The 22,754-nt window shown below is 34.8% G+C and overlaps 2 protein-coding genes across 3 annotated transcripts; one reads left to right on the forward strand and one right to left on the reverse strand.

Moving 5' to 3' along the window:
* Positions 1-1,063: 1,063 nt before the first annotated feature.
* LOC106154845 (solute carrier family 35 member E2A) lies at positions 1,064-9,273 on the reverse strand. Of its 2 annotated transcripts, none has more exons than XM_013529358.3 (7): positions 9,130-9,273; positions 7,253-7,692; positions 6,635-6,770; positions 6,068-6,316; positions 5,721-5,774; positions 5,176-5,379; positions 1,064-4,774 (listed from the first exon to the last, which is right to left on the reverse strand). In XM_013529358.3, the coding sequence occupies exons 2-7, from the start codon at positions 7,578-7,580 to the stop codon at positions 4,576-4,578; spliced, it is 1,170 nt and encodes a 389-aa protein (XP_013384812.2). In that variant the 5' UTR covers positions 7,581-7,692; positions 9,130-9,273; the 3' UTR covers positions 1,064-4,575. The 2 variants fall into 2 exon arrangements, with proteins under 2 accessions (XP_013384812.2, XP_013384813.2); XM_013529359.3 differs by having other exon boundaries at positions 7,253-7,605; positions 9,130-9,249.
* Positions 9,274-9,305: 32 nt separating this feature from the next.
* LOC106158595 (ATP-dependent DNA/RNA helicase DHX36) lies at positions 9,306-22,691 on the forward strand. The gene is made up of 26 exons (XM_086995234.1): positions 9,306-9,478; positions 10,066-10,439; positions 10,639-10,912; positions 11,248-11,451; positions 11,828-11,973; positions 12,539-12,613; positions 13,176-13,271; positions 13,694-13,770; positions 14,037-14,111; positions 14,475-14,641; positions 15,125-15,206; positions 15,500-15,631; positions 15,871-15,973; positions 16,350-16,437; positions 17,225-17,345; positions 17,671-17,814; positions 18,021-18,138; positions 18,360-18,458; positions 18,765-18,938; positions 19,348-19,521; positions 19,829-19,928; positions 20,416-20,491; positions 20,990-21,110; positions 21,738-21,812; positions 21,994-22,071; positions 22,305-22,691. The coding sequence occupies exons 1-26, from the start codon at positions 9,397-9,399 to the stop codon at positions 22,431-22,433; spliced, it is 3,384 nt and encodes a 1,127-aa protein (XP_086851360.1). The 5' UTR covers positions 9,306-9,396; the 3' UTR covers positions 22,434-22,691.
* Positions 22,692-22,754: the final 63 nt, after the last annotated feature.

The raw sequence follows: 22,754 nt of genomic DNA on the forward strand, positions 1-22,754 counted from the left end.
CAGGGAACATTCAGCTCAGCTGGCTGCAGTTACTTTATTCTTTCAGTTTGCTCTCTACCAATCTTTTTTCGCTAGATTTTACACAATTATTGACATAAATTGGTAGAGGTCTGCAAAACAACATGATATTAACTGAAAGCAAACATCAATAATTGCTTTATTACATAATTTTAAACCTGAATGTCAATGCCCTTGAAGATTGTTCGTCTATGATGGATGAAATGTTTCGTTTAATCCAATTGGTCAAAAACCATGGATTACCTTGGTAACAAAGAGCAGTGCTGGGAGGAGGTGAGAGAACACACAACCGTCTGCGTCAAGTTCAGAATAACACAACTTATAAGTTAATGGGATTTTCAATGGAATATATAATACACAGACGTGTAAATATAATTTTATCACATATCCGATTTCCATCTAGAACTGAAAAGCACTGGAAGGCAACCCAAATAAAAACAAATTGAGACATTATTTTTATAAAAGTGTATGAGGCAATCACCTCCACAGTGACTCAGGTTACCCGTAAAAATTATAAATTATCATATTAGGTTGATATTGTGTTTGGTGATGACACCTGAGGTCAATATTGAGTTTTATTAGCCCTGGAACCTCCAGAAATATTCACCTTTCCACAGATAACGAAGCACATGCGCGGTTAACCCATTTCCACTGATTGTGGGTTTATGTCTATTTTATGTGATGCAGCAGATATGTGTTAACCGAGCATGCGCATCACCAGAAAAAGGCATGAACCTATGACCAGCAGAAATGGGTTAACCCCACGTGCTTCGTTATCTGTAGAAAGGTGAATGATCGTTTTCTATGCTTATTACACGCATATGATAATCACACATTTCATTATCGTGCTGCCCTCTGGTGGAGAGTACCCACCACCTTTATTATAAGCGATTCCTGGAAATCTTCATTATTAGCACATCTCTGCCTGATATAGTAATTATAATTCATTAATCTCTCAAAATCAGGGTGCCCCCCCCCCCCCCCCCCCCCACACACACACACACACACTGCTGCAACAGTGAAAGCAAATTACAACAAGAGACAGTTTGCAAATTGCAATCATTCCCTTTATTCTTAAAAAGTTTTGAGCCCTGCAAAACATATGCCTGGGTCACGACTCTGACTACCTACCCCACCTTGTGTTTCTGTCAAACACGTGAAATGACAGAAAACATGCTTTAAATTCTGTTTTTCAGATTATGACTCTTTCAACAACCAACACAGCCCATTAATTTATGTACCAGTTTGTGAAAGATCCTAATAATGTGACAGTTAACCTGATTTTAGTAAATACATGTAAAACCTGATTTTACCATGTGACTCAAAGCCTGCAGCAGTGAGCTGCAGCAGTAACTAATAAATATTCCACTTTTGTTTTCCTGCTGCAAAAATATTTTTTGCAGCACAAAAATAGACTTCATGTTTAATATAAATCAATATGTACATCACACATGAAGTATATCACAGCAAGAACTGGGATATCCCCTTATCATGAACAACTGGGTTTTTCCTCCCAAATATTTCCCCCCTTTTAAACTTTTTGGTCAACAGTACAACAAGATATAATACAAAACATTTGGGAGCGCAAAGAATACATTACAGTGACTTATTTCCCTTTGAATATCAATCTGCTGAGAGTCAATAGCATATGGTAGCAAATTGAACATCAGATTCATGTCAGGGTAGTAAATTCATTGTCCACTCAGAGCTGAAGACACTTGATGTCCACATTCTTAACAATCAAAACACATAACTCTTTGCACGCTAGAACAATTCTTTTTTTAAATCATCACACTGGAATGCATCTTTAAAACAATCTAGCAAACACAAATATGGGACAAATCTCTATCTAAAGAACCTGAAAAGAAAAGAAACAACAGAGGAGAAGATGTTGAATAATCTGACGAGGCTTATAAATAAAAACATCTGTAGCTATTGCAATACCAATCATGATCCATTCATAACTGGTTGAAGCCAGTCTGGCAACATGCCAAAGCATGCAATTTATTTAAATTTATCTAAAGATGTAATGGTTTAGGCACACTAAATGGGATTAACCCACCAAAATTAACTCTCCTCATCGATCAGAGATAAAAACAATTTTCTAGTACTCATGAATCATTTCTTGACCTGTTCCTGCCCTTGGATTCAATGTTTTTATTCCATTTTTAATTTAATGATTTATTTCAAAATTGCTGGCCAGTCATTTAGAAAGCCATGTCTTCTTGTACATTTCAGAAGGAACTATTGGAGATTTTATAAAAGGGGTTTTGTAGTTTTTAACTTCTAAAATATGAAAGATGTAGCTTTGCAGGGCATGTAGTGATACAAAATATGACTTCAGGAAATTTTAAAACCCATACAGCATACCTTTAAATTTAACTAACATATTTATCAATATAGAATAACTCTCATTCTGTCTATCTCACACACACATAATCTTCATAAATTATGGGATTTTTCAAAGATTAAAAACCCATGTTTATTTTGCTCTGCAAACCAAATTTATGCGAATAATTTGTAAGTGGCAACATTTCATTGGGACTCGATTAATTTGTTGAGAGACAGTGTGGATTAATAAACCGTACCTGGCTCCATTTTCACTTTTAAAAAGCTGTCACATTACTCCAGGAAGTAATTTATTCAAATTAAATGTATGGGACATGCTTAAAACCTCAATAACTCCCCCGACTTACCCCAATACCTTTTATGGATTCCGTTTAATTGACTGTTTCACTAAATCAATGAATTACAAAGCAGCTTGATGCATTTAAAAATTATTTTTAACCTTTCACAGACCGCTGGAAATTTTCTGCTCACTTTTTCACTGATGCAAGTAGAAGATTATGATAAAATTGTCAATACCTGGCAGAACATAATAGTAAAGGGGAAATTCTAAATCCTTGGGGGAGACTGGGCATTTTGCTTTCATAAAAAGATTTTACAGCTTTCAAATACCAGTCTCCCTGTTGAAAAAAATAATTCGATAATCCTATTTTTTTTCTTTTTACCTAACAATGTGTTCTTAAAGTAGTGCCTGGATTTATTCTTTTTTTTTAGTCTGGCCAAGAGAAGCAGCACTCAACATCCTAATTAAATTCCTTTTGACTAATTTGTGAAGATTAATAATAAATATATGCATATTGCCAAGGTGGTTCTGTGACTGAATTACCTTTTCAATATAAATGGAACATACCACACCCTTATTTGACAAGTTTTCACAGCAAATCAGTATAATAAAGCCTTTCTTAATCTATAAATTAAATATCCTAACAACATATTGATTGACCCATCTGAAGATCTGGTTAACATTTCATTATGAGGTATATTACATATAAACAAGAGGACAGACATTTCAACTATTTAAATGTGTTATTTTTATATCTAATATCCTCACCATGAATCATAAAAACTGATTAACTTTAATAGTGAGATCACAAGTTATTTAAATTCAATTCAATAAGAATCATAATTATGATGTTTTATTTTTTCTAAGATTCCAATTCTAAATACTTGTAAAATGGACCCCTTTGCACTATCAATGTGACCCCTATATATGGGAAACCCTTTGCCTCAGATCTGTGGTCCCCATAGAAAATTGTTACAAGAACACTTCCTGTGCATGCAGCATATGGCACACAGCTGTGTCATTCAAGTGACACATTAAAGCCACATTTTTATAGTGAGCAAAATTATTAAAGGGATAATAACTCTTCGTAGGAGATCTATATTTCACAATCAAAACATTGTGAATAACTCTACGATAATAATTTTACGACAAAAACAGCAGTTATAGCTATTATTCTGATATCTAAGCTTGTCTTCAGATCACGTGACCTCCATTGATGGCTATACTCTGTTATAGTCTCTTAAGAGATTTTAACAAAAAACCAAACTTTTTAGAAAAAAACCAGGGACTAACTTTGAATGTAAAAATGGATTCATTAACCATTGGTAAGTAAGGGAAAATTGTTGTTTACTCCAGGAAAATTCATTTTTTGGCCAAAACGAAGAGTTATTATTGCTTTAATGCCCATGCAATACTTTAAAATTTAATCAGCATTATGGGTAATATATATATATATATATATATATATATATATATATATATATATATATATATATATATATATATCATACCAAGTAAATTTTGTGGTTCAATTTTGTGCTACAGATTACTGTGCAATTATAAGACAGCATCAGCTCATTTGGAGTTGCCCCGTACTTGTTACAAATAACTTCACATGGGTCTTGTACATTTTTGCACAATGTATATCTTACAAAAATCATATGGACAGACCTGTACTGATCCATAAAGAGATGTTTTGGAATTTTTAAAGCTTTCAAATACATGATACAGGGTTGACACAGGTAGATTCATAGTTCAAGCAACACATGTAGCCATTTGCTGATACCTTCTGCTTACAGTATACTCTGGTAATTCCTTTATCACTTACTTTAATGGAACAATGAAACAAAGTAATTTTCTGTTGCATTTAGTTGCACTGTAACACTAGCTAACCTAGATAGCCCCAACTGCCTCTAATGTAACGAATATTATGCTTGTGTCATTTCCTTATCACCATATGTAACAGCCATCTCATGACGGATCTGGTCGTATTCTCGTGCCTTATTGTATAAAATGACACCAATGGTCACTGTCACTGTGCCCAGGCCACTGAGGAATGTGACTGCGTTGCCAAAGATTAACACTGAGGCCCAAATGAGGAATGCTCGCTTTACAGTGTTAGCAACACTGAAACAAAAAGGAACAGAAGAATGATACACTGGGGTAATGAGTTGGCTGCCAAGTGATTTTAAAGGGGGTGGGGGAGCATATTTGAAGAAAGTGGACCTTATGAAAATAATGGCATCAGTAGATATCTTGCCCCCAAAACTCCTCCTGCTTAAAAGTCTGTAATGCAAAATAATGATAAATCTTCAAGTAATACTTTGTATCGATTGAAGCTTTTATGCAGTTAATGTAACATATAAATAAATAAATAAATAAATAAATAGAATAAAAAGTACATATTGTAAGAATATAAGACAAAAGGTAATAAAGCCAAAAACTCTGACACCATATATGGTGTTTAGCATGTTACACTGACCAAATTTTATCATCTAAATTGTTTTCCATCAAATTCATCTTCTCACCTGTGTGTGACTGGAGAAATGTACCCCATTAGAACATAAGCAGATATACTTTGAAAGTGGAAGAAAACACCGTTCAAGATGAGAGCCGTCACCATGGATGCAGTGAGGTTCGGCCAGACGTGCTCAAAGTCAATCATCAGAAGACCGACGGGGATTTGCACGACCATCGAGGCTGCACTGGTGTAAAACTGTAGCTCTGCTGGGCTGAGAGAAAAAACAAAAAAGAAAAGAGCCGAATTAACAAGTTAAATGAAGCAGTGTTTAAATAAGTGCCACCATTAACACAAAGAGTGATGCCTTTGCAGACTGATGAAGATGTCACGTGTATAATAAATTATTACTTTGCGACAAAAGAAAATAGGCCATCTAAAGGAAACTATGTTGCAAAGGAATGAAATTTAACTTCTTGGTGGTTTTCTGTCGTAATGATGTTGTTACGGAATAAAAGAAGTTACAATAAGTCTTGCCAACATTTCAATTTTTTAATGAAAAGATATTATCTGTCAGTTACCCACCAAATCACAAGATGAAAAGAAGATACTTACGTGTATCTATATTTTTCTCCACTGACTAACATTTTGGAATAAACATTTTGTAGACTGAAATAATAATGAAATTTTGTCTTAACTATTTTTCCTACCTTTTTTTTTTTTGTTCAAGTGACTGTATTAGACACAAAAAATCATAATGAAAATTCTCTTTATTATAATTTCTTTAGATTAGACAGAATGAATTTACCATAATTAAAAACCCTTTCAAGACCAATAAATAAACGACTTTAAAATTGAAAACAAACCAACCATTCTCTTTTATCTACACTTCTATAGAAGCAATTTCAAAATTGGTCCATAAAAACCTTTAATTTTCTTTTTAATAAAAACAAACAACTTACCACTCAGTTATATTAGTGGCTAAAGCAGCAGTGAAGCCTTCTATATTAAAACTCAGTTCATAAGCACTACAGAGAGCCAGACCACCCATAATGGGGACAAGAGACATGAGGACGTACACCCCCGTTGTCTCCCCTATAAGAAGCCGTGATATTAACACTGTGAATATGGGTGCTGAACTTTTGACAGTCTCTGTAAATGATACTGCTACATACTTCAAGGCAACCAAGCCAAGCAATACTGTGCTAAATCTGAAAAGAGGAAATAAAGCACTAATTTAGTGAACAGTGAAAGACATTCTTACTCTTAACTCTGTAACGTTATTTCTTGAAATTTGTTTTAGTTATTTCTTTTAAAAATTAACATTAAAAAAAAAAAAATAATAATAATAATAAATAAATAAAAGAAATGTTTAATAACATGACACCAAATCTATTGCTGAAAACTAAATCAAATGCTTATGATGAAAGCAAATTAAAACTGTTGTATTGAAAATTTTGAATAATAAAAATGAAAAAAAAAAGAAAAAATGAGGAGTGCTGATACCTTTTTCTAGATCTGATACAAACCTCATAGACCCGACCAGTACCATGTTCCTCAAAAAGTTTGGAGGTTTCCCTTCTCTTTTAACTGGTTTATACATTCCTAATGGTAAAAACATCTGTAGAAAACCTAGACACGTTGTGCAGAACATCTGCATTGTACCTGAAATAGTGGAAACTGACACTGAGCAACAACCACACAAAAGATTGCAAATTTTCTTTTGTTACAAAATAAAAATAATTATTTTTGTGATACTCAAATATCAATATGGCTATTTTATTAAAAGGTATCTTTGAGACAAAACAAATTTTGTGATCTGATCTGATACAAATAACAAGCTGATAAACTTATTTTAAAAAAACACAAGAGGTTATAAAAAAGGACCAAGGGATCCCCTTCCCACTTTTCAAGTTTAGCCATACTCCCATCATCAGACTTAATACTTAATGAATGTTTATCATGACTATTCTGTTAAGAAAACAATTAATTATATTTGTTTTGAACCCGATTTAATATCCTATTTAACAGAACTCAATCTTTTTTGCATATATAAAAAAAATTTTTGGAGGAAATAAAATCGATGACTTTTGTTTGAACAGAATGTAATAACTTGTTAACTTACTAGCTTATGCTCCATTACTTACTTAACAGAGTTGGGTCTCCTTTAAGTGTTGTCAAAATGTGTTTATTAAGAAATAATGTCCCAGCACTGAATAGATACCACAGTATAAGGAACAGCATGGCACGGGGGTTAAACAGCCCCTCTTTTTCCTCCAGGACAACATGGGCCTTGTTTAGTCGACCACCTTTCTCCAAATCTGACGGCATGTCGCTCATGTGGGTCACGTGGTGGTGGTGGTTTCCGCCACCACCGTTTCTTTCTCTGTAAAGTTCTAAAGTTTCCTCCTCCGCCCCTTCAGGGTAAAATTCAGACGATGAAGCTGTGCGTTTACGGCTCTCCTCTACTGTCATACTGTTGCCATATTTATAGAGGGCACTGGATAATGATGAAAATTAATGGGATGTCAATTTGAAAGTGCCTTGAAAACTTTATCCTCCTTACTTGTTATACATTCACCTTAGCCTAAAAAAGTAAAAGTATGTTTCATTGTCCATTAATCCTCCAATTACAATGAAATTCATTACTGGCATAAAAAAGATTTCCTATAAATTTTTTGATTTAATATGTATTTACATTAGCTGGGTCACACCTTGCAAGATATAAGTATCATGTTATTTGTCAAAAAATAACAATAAAAATGTATAAAATGCATGAATATGGGTATCTAACTTCCTTTGTCTTATTTTTTCAAAGCAATCAAATATATACTGGTTTTAAAAAAGATCAAAATCAATAAAATGTTTAAAGCACAGAAGAATACACAATGGCATAATTACATATAAAAGTAGTAATAAAATTTGTCAAGTCATGAGAACAAACACTGATCCTTTAAAAACTGATTAAATATATATGGTTCTGCTGGCCCTCAGATGTGAAGCATACTAGAATTAAAAATTAATATGCCATATGATATGGGAGTGTCCATGTACAGTACAATATTAATGAAATGCCATTCCTATCTCTGCTAACTAGGGTTTTGATACTAATTAGTAAGAGAGAGAGAGAGAGAGAGAGAGAGAGAGAGAGAGAGAGAGAGAGAGAGAGAGAGAGAGAGAGAGAGAGAGAGAGAGAGAGAGAGAGAGAGAGAGAGAGAGAGAGAGAGAGAGAGAGAGAGAGAGAGAGAGAGAGAGATCTGGTCGATTATTATTACAAGTGAAGTTGAGAATGAAGACAAATGAAAACAAATCCAAGTTATCTTTACCTTTACCTCTTTATCTTTCAACTTTTCACAATTTTAATTGGTATTAATATGGGAAACAAAATCTGATCAAACCAGCTCATATTTAGTCTGGATGACATTTTTGGCATCACAACATATGCGTGCCACATTCATCATTTAAAATAGCCCAAAAATAATGCTTCTACTTTTTCCATCTGACTGATTAGAATTCTTATCACTATTACGTGTGTCATATTGCACTTCATATTGGAAGAGGTGCTACAGCAACAAGAACAGACATCTAAATAAAAAATAAACCACAACCACACATCGTGACATGGTTAGGTTTTTCCGGCATTAAACCTTAACCAGTAAGTATTGTCTCCGTTTAATCTATCTTACTATGGAATTATAGTTTAATTGACGTGATGTCGGTGTAATCTAATTTTTTTCCAGAAAAAAAGGAAAAAGTTGTTGAAGTTGAGCGTTGTTTATCTTACTCTTTGTCAAATTCTTAAATCCTTACACATCCAGCCTTCAAATCAAGTAAATCTTGTACAGACTGCGTTTCACAAATGTCACTTTACTGTGTTTAAATAGCTGCAGTTTTGTTTGTTAACATTCCATCGTCCACGCTCAGTGTCGAGTTGGCACGGTGATTGCCGCTCGAGAGATAAAATGACCATGTTTTCCAAATTTCTTACCTTCCTATCCCGTGACAAAACACATGAAAAGCTTACCTTAGCGTGGTTAATCAAAGACCGCTGCTATTGTGACAATCCGGGCACATAAGTGTTTAATTTAAATCGCCACGAAGCAGCGCCTTCTCCAGCGACTCCATCTTGCGCAGTAGACAAAGGTCAAGGACGTTAGACAGGCACTACACTTCCGGTTTAGTTTCACGTGTGTAAAATTTCATCTTCGGTCGTTGATGCACAAACAAGGGTACTATATACTATATAGTATATGTACTATGTATACAGTGAATGATTGAATTTTTTGTTTAAATGAATGCACTTAGACCTGGGCTAAGAAGAGTTTTTAGGTTTCCCGGAAGAGCAACTGCCTGTTTCTCTGACACATTATTAGGTACAGTATTCCAAAGTTGCATGAGCCTTTAATGTCTTGCTTCACCTCAGTTTTCTGCCTTAATTACCGCGGTAAGGGCATCTAGCATGTAAGACTGAAAACTGAGGTAAAACTGAGTCATTGTTGGATTCAGTATGAATTAAACCACGTTTACACACTAGATCAGTATGCTGCACCCTGTACACAATACTGTCAGTTGCTATACAATGTACATGTACCTAGCTGTAGTATAGGCAACACATTGTAACCAGAACTTAATTAAAATGTGGAAGCACAGGTCCTGTTCTATAGAAAACATTTGTTTGGTTGATTTAAAATATTTATCCCATCCTAAACCCAGGGAATTATTACATGTTAAATGAGAGAGTCCAGCATTTTGATGAAATGCCCTTAAGTTCAAAACTTGAATAGCATGCAAAATGGTACTTGTGCAGCATTTTTCTTTGTCCACTCGTTGCAGTTTTTCACCTCACATGCTATGTTATGACAATTTCCTTGCAAAATTGTATTGAGAATTTCTATGAAGAAAATACATGTATTTGTGCACCCGTCGTTAGTCTTTTAACCTTTCTGTTGATCATTATCAGACATGAGTGGCAAGGACTCTTGGCGAGGTGAAGGCTACCATAGCCATGACAACAGTAGCCATGGATACAGGGAGGAGGGCTCTTGGCGAGGAAGAAGAGGTGGCAGAGGTGGAGGATATAGAGGCCGTGGCAACAGAAACTATAGTTCTGGAGGCTATGGCAATAGAAACAAAAAGTATTATAAGGCAGAAGATGGAGCCACCTCTGGGAACAGGGAGGATGCACAGCATGGTCACCATGACAACAGAGGTGGTTCTGAATACTCGGGGAGAGGAGGAGGGAGGAGAGGAAGGGGAGGACCCCCAGCTGGACTTAGAGGCAGAGAAATAGGAATGTGGTTTGCCCAGAGGAGTAAAGCCAAAGCAAAAAACAGTGTAAGTAGAGTTTTCTTTGATTGTCTTTTTAAAAATAAGTGTGTATATTTGTTTCTTACTTGCAAAAATTGAATTCAGATTGAAAATGGGAGCACACTGAAAATCCCTTTTTAATGAAAAAAAGAAGCAAAAAAAAAATACATCAATAAATGCAAAGGCATTATTGTTGAGAGTGAAACTGAAGTTCTTCCATTTTCAGAGGCAAGAAGTACATTTAGATGAGGGTCGTGAACGCCACATCACAAACCTTCTCCACAGAATACAGACAAGAGACAATATCCCCCCACAGCCATCACGGTCCTACAGAGATCCCACTGACATTACTCGGGAAGCTGACCAGATAGAGGATCCCATAGGTGGCGCCACTAGCAGAGACTACTTTGATGATGCGGACGCTGAGGATATTCAGATGAAAGATTTAGAGTCCACTTCTTGGCATACAGACATGACTGAGGAAGCATCAAATCTGTATGGTATGTTGAAAACTGCCAACAGCATAGCACATTTGAATGGTTTTAACTGTGAACAATGGTGGATTCGAAAATTAAAATCAAACAGTTTGTATATCTACATATCCCTTTTTCACCCAACTGTATCACATTTTACATTAAATGTTCAATACATATTTCTATATTTTTTATCATAAAGAAAGCTAAATTCTGACATTTCATTTTTCTGCGAAAAAAACCCCAATCCTCTCCAGGGAGGTAAGAATGTCTCCACCCATTCAGAATCAGAATAGGGTAAATTATATAAGAACCAGACTAAACTTCTACTTTTTTTTTTCTTCTTCTTTTTGATATTCCAGGGTTGGACCAAGCTCGCTCGTCTCGCCCTGCTTCTGCTTCTGCCCCTGGTCCCAGTTCAGCTACCAGCACTGAACCCGGTGATGATGATGATGCTGATGATGATGAAGTGACAAATTTAACTGAAGTCTTTAAGCATCACGAGGAAACAAATGAATTTGTTCTGGAATACTTGCAGCATAAGCAGAGGGGAGATATATTTAGCGGTAGGGTTAAGACAGCTCCTTGAATAGTCAAAAATCTCTTTGACATTGTTATTTTCATTCAATCTATCAAGTAACCTGGATCTCTAATTTAAAAGAAAAACTTTGACAGAATGACAGTCATCAAGTCCTGGTCTTCACTTGGGATCTTGGATCTCAGAAGACTTAACCTGACTTTGTTAATTAAGCCCAGATTAGTGATCAGTTAAAGCAAGCTTTTCGTTTTTTATATTTCAGGTGTCACTTAATTGATTAGTTTAAAGAAACTGTCGTACAAGGCACCAAATCATGAAACTCAGATTTTGATAATAGGAAACTAAATTGCCTTTGTAATTCTTAGAGAATCCTTTTTCATGACAAATGTCCATTTTAATGGCAGGTTCTGTTCATGGAGCCCTTGCATATGAGAGGAATGCAGCCATGGATTCTCAGTACAGAAAAGAACTGGCAAAGAAAGAACAAAGCACCAGATATATTGAAATGCAGAAGTTTCGGTCCCAGCTGCCAAGCTATGGGATGAGGAAGGTGGGTTGTTATGCTTAAAATGCAAATAAAAACAAAAAAAAGTTGATTTTTTTTTTCTTTAATTTTTTTTGTGCTTTGTACTGTCTTTGACATTCACCAAAGAGACCATTGACAGTTGGAAGCTATTTGGTCCATTAAAATAATTGAAATTTATTGATTTTGATTTATTATCCATTATTTTTAGATTTTTGACAATTGACAGTTGGAAGTCACTTGGCCCATCAAAATGATTGAAATTTGTTGATTTTGATAAATTGACCATTATTTTTAGATTTCTGTCTAGAAGTTTTCTTAGGGGGACAGAATGCTTGCTGGTCAGTGTCATGTGAACTGGTCAGTGTGAGAAATAAATGGATCAGTATACCAAAAAGTTTTGAGCTAAAACCTTTTCAAGCTAAAACTGGTATCATATAATGGTGAATGTGTAATGAAATAAATTTTTGTGAAAGCAACTTTTTCATTTGCTCAACTTTCTTTTACTTTTTGTCCCTGATATATGATAATTTATTATTACTAAGAGCAGAAGGGCTAATGGTTCGAAGTTAAATATTCTGTTATATTCCAGGAAATAGTGGATGTCATAGAAAAAAACCAAGTTGTAGTCATCAGTGGAGAGACAGGCTGTGGCAAAACAACTCAGGTAAGATTGTCTAAAATTACTATTAGAAGTTAGAGTCAGTTCTTTGTTTAACAACAGTAGGTTTTTGTCTTATTTGTCAGTCGGTGTTACCTGTGATATACACACATAATATGCACATTGGCAACTGCTTAAAAAAAAATTATAGAGAAATATATGCAGTACTATAAAAAAGTAAAGTGACTGTAATTATATTACATATTTATTCCTTTACCAATAAACTATTTCAATCTATGTTTTATTTATTTATTTATTTTTGTTTCTTGTAATGTTAGGCTTCATTCACATGCAATGTCTATTTTCTAAATTCTATTTTCTATTCGCGGTATGTCTTATGATCACGGTCTGTGCCCTTAATATCCCGCAGCGTAATTACTGGCAGCGCGAGCCAGTTACTATAAGTTACTATAAGTAACTGGCTCACGCTGCCAGTAATTACGCGGCGGGATATTCAGGGCACAGACCGTGATCATAAGATAGCGCGAATAGAAAATAGATTTTTAGAAAATAGACATTCCATGTGAGCGAAGCTTAATATATAATAACATTTTTAATGTTATTGTAGGTGTCCCAGTTTCTCCTTGACCACTATATAGAAAACAACAAGGGGTCTCTCTGCAGGGTAGTATGTACCCAGCCAAGGAGAATTAGTGCTATATCAGTGAGTATAAACGGGAAATTTCTGAACAAATGGACAGACTAAACGAGGCCCCAATGTTAATCACCGACCCCACGTCAAATGCCAGTAAGATTGATGCTTGTCCAGTTAAATTTCGTAAATTTGTTCAGGTATTGGATACTGTTTCTCCATTGTGCCACAAAAGTCATAGATTCAGATGTCTCAAAGGGCTGGTTGATAAGAAAAAATGATTGCCACAAATTCCTTATTTATTCCTTATCATTGTAGATTATTTGAAACTCATGCCTGTTCTGTATTATGGAAACAAAGATTAAGATTTCTTTTCAGATCACACCAAGCATTAAATGTTACCAAAATATGAGGTAGTCTGAGAAAGATACCAGGGAATAATTTGATTTCAAAATTTTCCAGAAAAGATTAAGATGGTGTTTGGATGTTTTCAGGTTGCGGAGCGTGTCGCCCAGGAGAGGGATGATCCGTGTGGCTCTCAAAGTGTGGGTTACAGCATACGACTGGATTCGTGAGTATTGTCGTAAATAAGATGGAACATTATTCAGAATGTCACTGCAGTAGTGGGTGTTTTGATACAGAATATTCAAATGAGTGGGCTCATGGATTTATTACAACTAATCTAAGACAACATCAAAAACAATATCATAACGGATTTTTAATGTGACTGAACTTTTGTGATAGTTAGTCAGACATTGGTAATTTTTTCACTGTGGAATTTTTTAAAATTCAAAGTAAAATAATTTGTAATTGTACAAAATAATTTTGTTTTTTCAGGAAACTTCCTCGCCCTCAGGGTTCCATATTATTCTGTACCACTGGTATTTTACTAAAGTACCTGGAGAGTGATCCGTATGTAAATTTGTTTATAGATTACCTTTTCTTACTATTAATATTTTCTTAAACATGTTAAAATGTTGCTTTGAAGATATTTGTAACTTTTTAGTTCTAAAATATCATTTCAGCTTATGATTTTGAAAGTGTGGCTTTTCATTTTTTTTTTCAATAAAAATGATGATATTTTTTGCAACAATAAGTTGAATAAAACATTTATGATACTAAAAATTGTAATTCTAAGAAAGCTCTCAGTTTTGGAACTGTAAATATTTCTGCACTTCATAGCTTCTAAAACTTGGTAAAGATGAACATCTTAAGCTATCCATGACATAATGTCTTGTTTACAAGTATATCTTGATAATCATATCTTTACTTCAGATATATGTCAAAGACCAGCCATGTAATTTTGGACGAGATCCATGAGAGAGACTTGATGTCAGATTTCTTAATGATTATACTTAAAGATCTCATTAAGAGAAGGAAAGACCTCAAAGTAGTTTTAATGAGTGCCACATTGAATGCTGAACAGTTTTCAGAGTATTTTGGTAATTTTCTCTCTCTCTCTCTCTCTCTCTCTCTCTCTCTCTCTCTCTCTCTCTCTCTCTCTCTCTCTCTCTCTCTCTCTCTCTCTCTCTCTCTCTCTCTCTCTCTCTCTCTCTCTCTCTTATTATTACTTAACTTTTAAAATTATCTTAAAGAAAAGTTAGCACATAGTGATCATTTTAAGTGTGCAGTTTTAATTTATTAATAAGTTTAAAGAAAGTACCCCACAGAGCACCAAAGCATCTTCGGTTTTTGATTATATGAAATTTAATTTGCTAAAACAAGTGCTGCCTTATCTGTATATAAGTACAAACTTTTGAAAACTTTTATTTTAAATCTTTTTTTTTTTCAGAATGTAAAGGAAAGGGTATATTATCATCTACGTGGTAAAAATGTTTTTCAAATAACCATTCTGTCACGTTATAAGCAATTTTGTTGTGTCTAGTTGTCATTTTCAATTTTTTAATGTGATTCACATTTTCCAGGCGGATGCCCTATGATTCACATACCAGGATTCACATACCCAGTGGAAGAGGTTTATCTGGAGGATGTCATTGAAACATTAAGGTTTGTAATTTTTTTGCAATGCAATATGCCCCTAAAAGATAATATCTTTTGCCATATGTTAAGATAACTCTTTTTTATTCTCTTAAAAACTAAGGTCTCATGTTTGTTAATGATGTTTCTCCCCATTTCTTTATTGGGTTTCCTATCTGAGAGTTTGATTTCCTGGGTGTAAGTTTGAACCTAGAATCTGGTAGAAAGATTCTGCCACAACAAACCAGGTGTTCCTATGCCTGAATTACAAAGCAATTTTGTATATGTCTTAGTATGAAAAGGTTCTTTATTTCTTCTTTCAGGTATTCCCCACCCGAGAACACTTCTAACAAACCACAGAGGAGAATCTATGGGAGGAGGAAAAGAGAGATGTTGGCACAGAAAGAAGAAGAAGAGTGGCTGCTTAATGAATGGATTGCCTCCATACGTCACAAGTAAGATCTCTATTTCTCTCTCTCCCTCTCATGGTTTGATTGTATCTGTGCTATTAACAGGGAGGTGGTATTTTGGGTGATCATAACTGCCCTTTTCAAATTAAAAAAAGGAAGAAGTATATTTAATATCTTTTTCTTACAGAAAACTTTTTTGAATACTTTTGGCCACAGAAGGTCTAAAAGTGTGATGTTCATTTCAATGAAATGATTCACTTCGTAACTTAGTACTGATTTTCCAGGTATTCCCCTGATACTCTACAGACCCTGAGAACAATGGACTATGACAAGATAGACGTTATGTTGATAGAGCAGTTGATCAAGTATATCATCAAGACTAGTGATGTGAGTAAGCAGATATTGTACTGGGATCATGACCACTACTTAACATGGAGAAATAGGTTTTATCATTGTCTGTTTAAAAAAAGAAAAGGAAACATTATCAAGATTTTTTTAAAATCATGTTTTGTCTGTTTATAAAATGAATTATGTGCTTTTTTTTACCAAAAACTGAGGAGGCACTTTGATCTTGGGCGTGCATTACAGATTTAATGTAAAAATGACTGTGACAGCCACGTCAACATTTATATCATTTTTCATCTCAGTTTCTATTGCTATAAATATGATTATCGCTACAAGACAAGTGCTAAGGGATACAATTGAGCAGACCTTGTTTATGAGTCTTACTCTTTGACAAATTCAGGGTTTATATATGTTTTAGGATGGTGCCATACTGGTGTTTTTGCCAGGGTGGGAAGACATCAAGAAACTCAATGAAGTTCTCACTGCAAACTTTATGTTTAAAACAGGTAACTAGTCCACATAATCCCATCTGACATTGTGGTATATAACTCATTGATATCATGCGGCACATGAAATAATGTGCAAATTAGGCATAGTCTGCCAGACAAACACTATTATAAAATATTAGTAATTAGTAGTAGATCTGATTTGTAAATTATAAAAATGAACACTAATCCATACTGCTCAAAAAATATTCTTATGATACTTATGTTAACAAACTTCTTATTAGAAGTTCTATTTTTTTAATTTCCATCCTTAATAATCTGACAAATTTACCTTACAAAGCATTTTGATAGGAACCTTAAGTTCATCATATTGAAACTACTGTAAAATAACAATGTTTTTTTTATTGGCAATTAAAACTGATTGGGCTGGGAAAATTTGCAAGCTACCAGCCCAACTGTCTAGAGGTGTAAAATTCTTATTGTTGACAACATTCTGATGAAATATTAAGTACAACATATCACAATGAGTCACTGTATGGTTGAGCAGTGTACATGCAGTTTGAGCTATTCAGTTACAGTCAGTTTAGTCGGCCAAGTTTGACCACATACTTATTTTCAATTTTTTTTTTTTTCAAAATATTAATGCCCAGTGTTTTTTTAACATTTGTGTAGATTTGTCTCTTTGATGCTTTTTCTTTTTCAATTGAAAGTATTCTTTGATTACAATAAAAGCAGACCCCCCTTTCACCACTTAGCCAGTTGTGCCAAAATTTTTGAAACCAGAATATTAAATTTTCTTGTTGTCTTTGAAAGCCATAGTAAACCTACGGATTATCATTTTTTACAGATTCATTCAGAATTATACCTCTCCACTCTATGATGCCTACAGTGAACCAGCGGCAGGTGTTTGAGCGCCCGCCCCCTGGTGTCAGAAAGATCATTATCGCCACAAATATTGCTGAAACAAGGTATGCGACAGCTGCTTGGGATTTCAGTTGATGTGCTGTAATCTGAATTATTTGCAGCATATACAGTTCAGTCTCCAGTTATAACCATGATTTTTTTATTTTTTGTCAGGTCAGATTTTGTCAGAACAGAAATTTGACCAAAAAGACTGATGTAGTGTTTCCTCAGTATGTTTCCTCTAAAGACTAGTATATTTTGATTAGGATTAGAGGCTTTATGAAGTCTTCACTCCCCCCTCCCTTTGCCTAGAATAAAAAGTAACTCTATCTGAGAAAACAGACCTTTAAGAGTAACTGAGATCCTTTTCTTTTATTTTCACATTGCCAGCATCACGATAGATGATGTTGTTTTTGTGATAGACGCTGGGAAAATCAAGCTGAGTAACTTCGATGCTCAATCCAATGTGGCAACTCTGTTACCAGAGTGGGTCAGCAAGGCTAATGCGAGACAGCGAAGGGGGCGAGCTGGCAGGTAATAGCATTTTTGCATCAGAAGTATTTGTTTGTGTCTGAATTCATGTGCATGACAGCATTGGAAATACTTGTATGTGTGGGAGTATGTTTGATAAATTCTAGTGCAGTGGTTTAAAGATGAATTGAATATAAATCCAAAATGGTATCAATATAAAAAGATTTTGATGAATTATTATCCCACTTCTCACTTGGTCTTTTATACAGGGTTCAGCCAGGCAAGTGTTTTCACTTGTTTACAACTTACCAAGAAAGGCAACTCAAAGACTATCAACTCCCTGAGATGTTGAGAACTAGACTGGAAGAGTTGTGCTTACAAATTAAGGTGACTCAGTCAGTGACATAGGGGCAACTATTTATGTATTCATTTGTATTATACACTTTGATTGATTGTCTTGTATAAGAATAGGAATTGAATTCAAATTTTTGTCTGAATATGCTCTTAAACCATTGAAAACTTTCATATGATAAAATAAATGTACTCTACTCAGCCACTACCAGCTGTCCACAGTGGCAGTGTACTTACATTATGACTTCTATTTGCAGCTGTTAAAACTGGGTAAAATAGAGCCCTTTGTGAGCAAAGCCATGCAGACTCCGTCCATGGAGGCCCTCAACAAGGCAGTCATAAACCTCACTGACATGGTAGGAGATGGCTGAATGTTTTCCATGAAGTTTGTAGTAATGTATATAATATCTGTTCAATGTTCAGTATGGTTTCAAGGCTATTGATTGGTAGATTTGGTGCCGAACCCATTTAGTCTGAAGAGAAAGAGGGGTTTGCGTGCAACCTCAGGAAAAGCAATAGAAATGTATTTTTTCTAAATCCTTGTAAATGACAGACTTTTTCAAAGTTCCTTGTTGATTTGAACTAGTTGAACTATTGGTTCCCCCCCCCCCCCCCCCCACATGTTTTTATATTTTTATATCAAGTATACATCTTGCTTCCAGAATGCCCTGGACCACAACGAGGATCTGACCCCCCTGGGGTTTCATCTTGCCAAACTCCCCGTGGACCCCCATATTGGAAAGATGATCCTGTTTGGAGCCATGTTCTGCTGTCTGGATCCTATCCTGACTGTGGCAGCCAGTCTCAGCTTTAAGGATCCATTTGTAGTCCCATTGGTAGGCGTGGCACCTGCTTATTTCCTAGCCATGGTTTGGCAAGAAATCTCAAGTCAGGTTCCCTGGCTAAGAACTTAGTTACCATGGTTACATGGTCACAGTGGCATTTTTACCTTGTCAGGAACAGTGTAACAGCACTCTCATGGAAATCCTAGTCAACTTAGCCAGGGAACTGACCTGTTTTTTTTTTTTTTTTTTTTTTTTTTTTGGTGAACCAAGGGCCTAAACACACCACTTGACAATTTAGCAAAGCACTACCTTTGTCAATTTTCTTTTATACTTAATAAACTGAGAACACAGTCAAGCATTTGTTTATTGAATTTTTTTTCAAACACTATTCACATGTATTTAAATATCCTTTGAATTCATGTATGTTTAAAAGCAATTGTTTCATGTATGGCATCCACAGGGCAAAGAACAGCAAGCAGACGCCAAAAAGCGTGAGCTATCCCAGGGTTCCCAGAGTGACCACCTCATGCTGGTTTATGCTTTTCGTAACTGGGAGCGCATGTTAGACAGAGGAGGCACGAGCAGCGCACAGAAGTATTGTTGGGATAATTTCATGTCTCCGTCAACACTTAGGGTATGAACACTTTGATAAATTTTCACAAGTGATTTATTGGTGTGTGTGTGTGTGTGTGTGTGTGTGTGTGTGTGTGTGTGTGTGTGTTTGGTCAACAGAATTTTCTCATATATTTTGTATCAAATTGTTACAAGTTACACTTTGAATAAGCACCATTACATACATTCTAATATGTTGTTAGAGATGTTAAGACAGCTTATGTCACAGTTTTTCAGTGATTTAGTGCTTGAAAGCAAATTTTCCCAACTACTTGAAATCGTTTCTGGTGAACAAGAGCATGCCTTCCTAATGATAATATTTATTTCAGATGATTCAGTCTATGAAAGGACAGTTTGCTCAGCTTCTGTATGATGTGAAGTTTGTTGGCTCTGCCGACCCCAAACAACCCGCTGCCAATTTAAATTCTTGTACGTACCAGTATCATGGAGATTTTCTGATATCAGTTGTGATAAATGTTTTGCATCTATGGGGGTCTAAATTTTTTCACTTTGTACTTTATGATTGTGTATTATATAAAATTTATAACTTTTCTTCTGTCACCTACATGCAGGGGCGGATCCAGACAGTCTTCCAAATTATCTTTGTTGATTCATCCTCCAATTTTGACCGTCTTCCAACAGGAAAAATTAGATACCCGTCAATGTAAACTTGAAAATCTGACCGTCTTCTGGAGGACCCAGAAGACGGCCTAAATCCACCCCTGACATGTTAGAGTTAGTATCCTATTAAATTATGGGCAGTGAAGAAATTAAAAATGTCATAAATAGGTCTTTTAGGACACTTTGTTAAATTTGTAAAATGTATTTCAATTTCTTGCATATCATTTGTGCTAAAACTTCAAGAATTTTTTTTTTGTCTTATATATGTCCCTCCTTTCTGATCAATTTCTCCCAGATAATACCAAGTTGCTGAAAGCTGTGATATGTGCAGGTCTCTATCCAAATGTCGGCAGAGTCAAGCAGTTGAAAATGTAAGGAGGAATGCTTTGTCATTTTAAAAAATGATATACCTTATTGTTAGGTTCAGTTTTTATAATATATTTACATGAACGTAGCAAACTATATCATTTAAATTAAAGTACACTTTTCAGACTCAATTAAGAATTTTTAAAGCTTTATTTTACAGTCTTCAGTCATTTAATTTTAATCAGTCATTTTGAAATTTAGTTGATGCACATTCTCTCATAATCTGTTGTTCAAGTCAAAATGTTGGATTCAGCCCCTGTTCCTTTCCAAAAAGGGGAGGGGTCACAATACTTTAGAGTGCACATTTCTTCAATATATATTTTGGTTTATTTTATTTTTTCACTACTAATGTAATTTTTTAAAAGTTATTAATTAATTAGTTAGTTATAAATTAGTGAGCCAAACATTGCCCCTGCCCTTTCCCTTAACACCCCAGCTCCCTTTTTAACATTCTTGATCCATCCTGTAAATTTTTAAAAGTTTGTTTTCCCTTTTTCATCCAGGGGTCCAAAGGTGAACACAAAGACAGAGAGATGTAGTATTCACCCAAAGTCTGTAAATTGCAAAGAGAGACAGTGCCAGTCACAGTGGATGGTGTATCATCTGAAGATGAGGTCTACAAATGTAAGTGTAGGGCTGTGGTGCGATTGATATATATTGGCCTCTATATCAATCGCACCACAAATGTAAGTGTAGGGCTGTGGTGCGATTGATATTGAGGCCAATAGTCTTTGAGTGCATTCAAAACAGATGATACGCAGACTAAGTGATCCACTGACTAAATATGGCCGACCCAACTAAAAACGTTACTGCTAATTCCCTGGTGGTCTCCTGCCTCCATCGTGCCATGAAACAAATAAAATCTGGGCTCTGAAGTTAGTTCATGGATCAACTTGTTCTCAATGCCTTCTTTCAATATAAATGAGAGTATATATATATATATATATATATATATATATATATATATATATATATATATATATATATATATATAATGGATATAAAAGTAAGGGCAGTGGAGAAGTAAAGAATGTCATAAATAGGTCTTTAGATCACTTGGCTTTGTCAAATTTAAGTGTTTTAATTTCTTACATATCATTTATGCTAAACCTTTTAGAAATATTTCTCTACTCACTGATAAAACTGGCAATTTTATATTTGCATACAAAAAGCAAACCTTGATACAAATGTATTTCTTCTAATTATTTTACTTTATTTATTTATTTATTTTCTTTTTTTTTTCTTTCGTAGGTTTTTCTCTATGACAGCACCGTGGTATCTCCATACCCATTGCTTTTCTTTGGAGGGGACATTGGCATCAAAAAGGTACACTGGCAAAAATAAGAGAGGAGCATGTGGCACATTTTACTTGGAAGATTAAATAAATCTTCTCTCTACATCCCTTTTCTGAAGGGATCCTGAATAATCTTCTCTCACAACAGACTAAATGCTTTACCCTCCTTTTCATCCCCCCTCACAATAACATCAATCAATTGTTAATTTTCAGGATGAAGATATGGACTGTGTGACTGTAGATGATTGGATCATTTTTAAAGCTTCGGCCAAAACAGCAAATCTAGTCAAGGTAATTACGTGTACCAAGGAGATTGAATTTTTGCATTTGTTGGTTTTCTGATAAATAGTCTAATTGTATTTTTTTAACTTTTTTCACACTTGTAATATACTTTCAAATATTTATACATTAATTTTTTTTTTTAACTTGAAAAAAATCTTCATGGAATATTCTATATTGTAAATTATTAAAATGATAAAGAAGTGTCCGCATTGCAAATTTTACATTTGGCGGATTGTTGGCAGGATCTTCGACGTGAACTCGACAAACTTTTGGAAGAGAAGATCACAAGACCAGGCCTTACCCAATGGGATGGGAACACTAAAGAAGGGGCGATAATGCAAGCCATCACCGATCTATTAACTAAAGAATAGGGCAAGATAACGCAGAAAAGTCCATTAATTAGTTGACTATAACAAGCCTGCAAATGTCTGATCACCTTTCTGTTTGAAGGGATAGATAAACACACGTTCCTCTGCCACTTTTAATTTTACTTTTTTTTTTCATCATTTTTAACCTTAGAATTGTGATAATGCATTGTGGTTAAACATTTTTTGTCATTTAATGCATATAAACTATTAGGTGAACTAAAAGCACCGAAGCCTAAGGAAATAAAATCTGATGAAATTGTAGTCTTAATAATTTTGCATATCAATTTGATAAGTGTTGTGTATTTAACCAGGGAATTATATCAT

This window comes from Lingula anatina, chromosome 9 (genome assembly GCF_051362555.1).
Source record: "Lingula anatina isolate TDL-2025a chromosome 9, LinAna3.0, whole genome shotgun sequence".
Lineage (NCBI taxonomy): Eukaryota > Metazoa > Brachiopoda > Lingulata > Lingulida > Lingulidae > Lingula > Lingula anatina.